Source organism: Emys orbicularis, chromosome 21 (assembly GCF_028017835.1).
Source record: "Emys orbicularis isolate rEmyOrb1 chromosome 21, rEmyOrb1.hap1, whole genome shotgun sequence".
Taxonomy (NCBI): Eukaryota; Metazoa; Chordata; order Testudines; family Emydidae; genus Emys; species Emys orbicularis.
In genome coordinates this window covers 18684810-18686671 of record NC_088703.1, presented here as the reverse complement: position 1 = coordinate 18686671, position 1862 = coordinate 18684810, and the positions used below count along the sequence as shown (strand labels likewise).

General features: G+C 48.5%; 1 protein-coding gene across 1 annotated transcript; it reads left to right on the top strand.

Moving 5' to 3' along the window:
* The first annotated feature begins 638 nt into the window (after positions 1-638).
* LOC135893056 (olfactory receptor 13H1-like) lies at positions 639-1571 on the top strand. Its single transcript, XM_065420846.1, has one exon. It carries the CDS (start codon positions 639-641, stop codon positions 1569-1571), a length of 933 nt encoding a protein of 310 aa, XP_065276918.1.
* The last annotated feature ends 291 nt before the right edge of the window (positions 1572-1862 follow it).

The following is a 1862-nucleotide window of genomic DNA, read 5'->3' as shown; positions in this document are numbered from 1 at the left end:
TCAGGAGGTCATCTAGTCCAACCCCCTGCTCAAAGCAGGACCAATCCCCAACTAAATCATCCCAGCCAGGGCTTTGTCAAGCCTGACCTTAAAAACCTCTAAGGAAGGAGATTCCACCACCTACCTAGGTAACCCATTCCAGTGCTTCACCACCCTCCTAGTGAAAATGTTTTTCCTAATATCCAACCTAAACCTCCCCCATTGCAACTTGAGACCATTACTCCTTGTTCTTTCTTGAGTGGTAACAGCTAATTTAGACCCCATCATTTTGTATGTATAGTTGGGATTATGTTTTCCAATGTGCAGTGCTTTGCATTTATCAACACTGAATTTCATCGGCCATTTTGTTGCCCCATCACCCAGTTTTGAGAGATCCTTTTGTAGCTCTTCGCAGTCTGCTTGGGACTTAACTATCTTCAGTAGTTTTGTTTCAGGTGCTAGTGCAATATAAACAACTGTACTCAGTACATTTCAGTATTGTGCACAGCATTGTGTAGGCTATTGCGGAAAACTGTCCAGTTGCACATAATGCCCAGCTTCGCTGACTTTGCATATCATGACGTCTCTGCTGTTGTCAGCCCTCAATGTAGTAACCATTCCTCCTGTCTCTTGGCAGATGAGCCCTGGACCGTGGTACCATGGAAGGAGACAATGACTCTGTGGTGACTGAATTCATCCTGGTAGGAATTTCTGGTGGCCCTCATGTGAAGTTCACGCTCTTTGGCTTCCTTTTTGCAATCTACCTACTGACCCTGGTCGGAAACACACTCCTGATCCTGCTCACCAGAGTGGACCTCCGACTCCACACCCCCATGTACTTTTTCCTCAGTAACTTGTCCTTCTTAGATATCTGCTATATCACCATCAACGTCCCTCAGTTGATGGTCCACTGCCTCTCCAAGAGACCCTCCATCTCCCTGGGCAGGTGCTTGGCTCAGATGTACATCTCACGCTTCTTGGGGATAACCGAGTGCCTTCTGCTGGCTGTGATGGCTTATGACCGCTGGGTGGCCATCTGCAAGCCACTGCGCTATACCCTTGTAATGAGCAACAGGGTCTGCCTCCAGCTGGCGGCCATGTCGTGGAGTGGCAGTTTCCTCCTGTGCCTGTCCGATTTCCTGGCCAAGCAACCTCGCTTTTGCGGGCCCAACGTCATCAACCACTTTGCTTGTGAGCTCCAGGCCATGCTGAAGCTGGCCTGTTCGGACACCCGCAACAACCAAATCGTGATGGTCAGCACCAGCGTCCTTGTCCTGTTGGTGCCCTTTTCCTTCATCCTTGTGGCCTACGTCCACATCATTGCGGCCGTGCTGAGGATCCACTCCACCCAGGGCAGGACCAAGGCCTTCTCCACCTGTGCCTCCCACATCACCGTGGTAGCCTTGTTTTACGGGACGGCCATCTCTGTGTATCTGCGGCCTCAGTCCAAATCTTCCCCAGATCAGGACAAGTACATTTCCCTCTTTTATGGAGCAGTCACTCCGGTTCTAAATCCTCTGATCTACAGCTTGAGAAACAAGGATGTGAAGGAGGGCCTGAAGAAGTTGGCAGGACCGAAAATGAATTGCTGAGAGCTTCCGAGAGCTTTGATTCCTTTCTCCTATGTGTGCTTCAGAGCCTTCTTCATGTGCCTCCTGACTTAACAACGTAGAGACACTCAGGATAGAGAGGGGTAGAGGAACCTGATTCCTGACCTAAACGACATTGGATGGTGAAGGAAGGATTCCAGTTTCACAGACTGAGGCAGACTTTATTTGTTAAAGTTTCACCTCCCATCTCTTTCTGTAGTAAACTATAAGTGAGTAGAATAAAGGAAGATGGGAATAAAAAGTCAAAATATTTTTTTTTCTCAGAACAGGAAA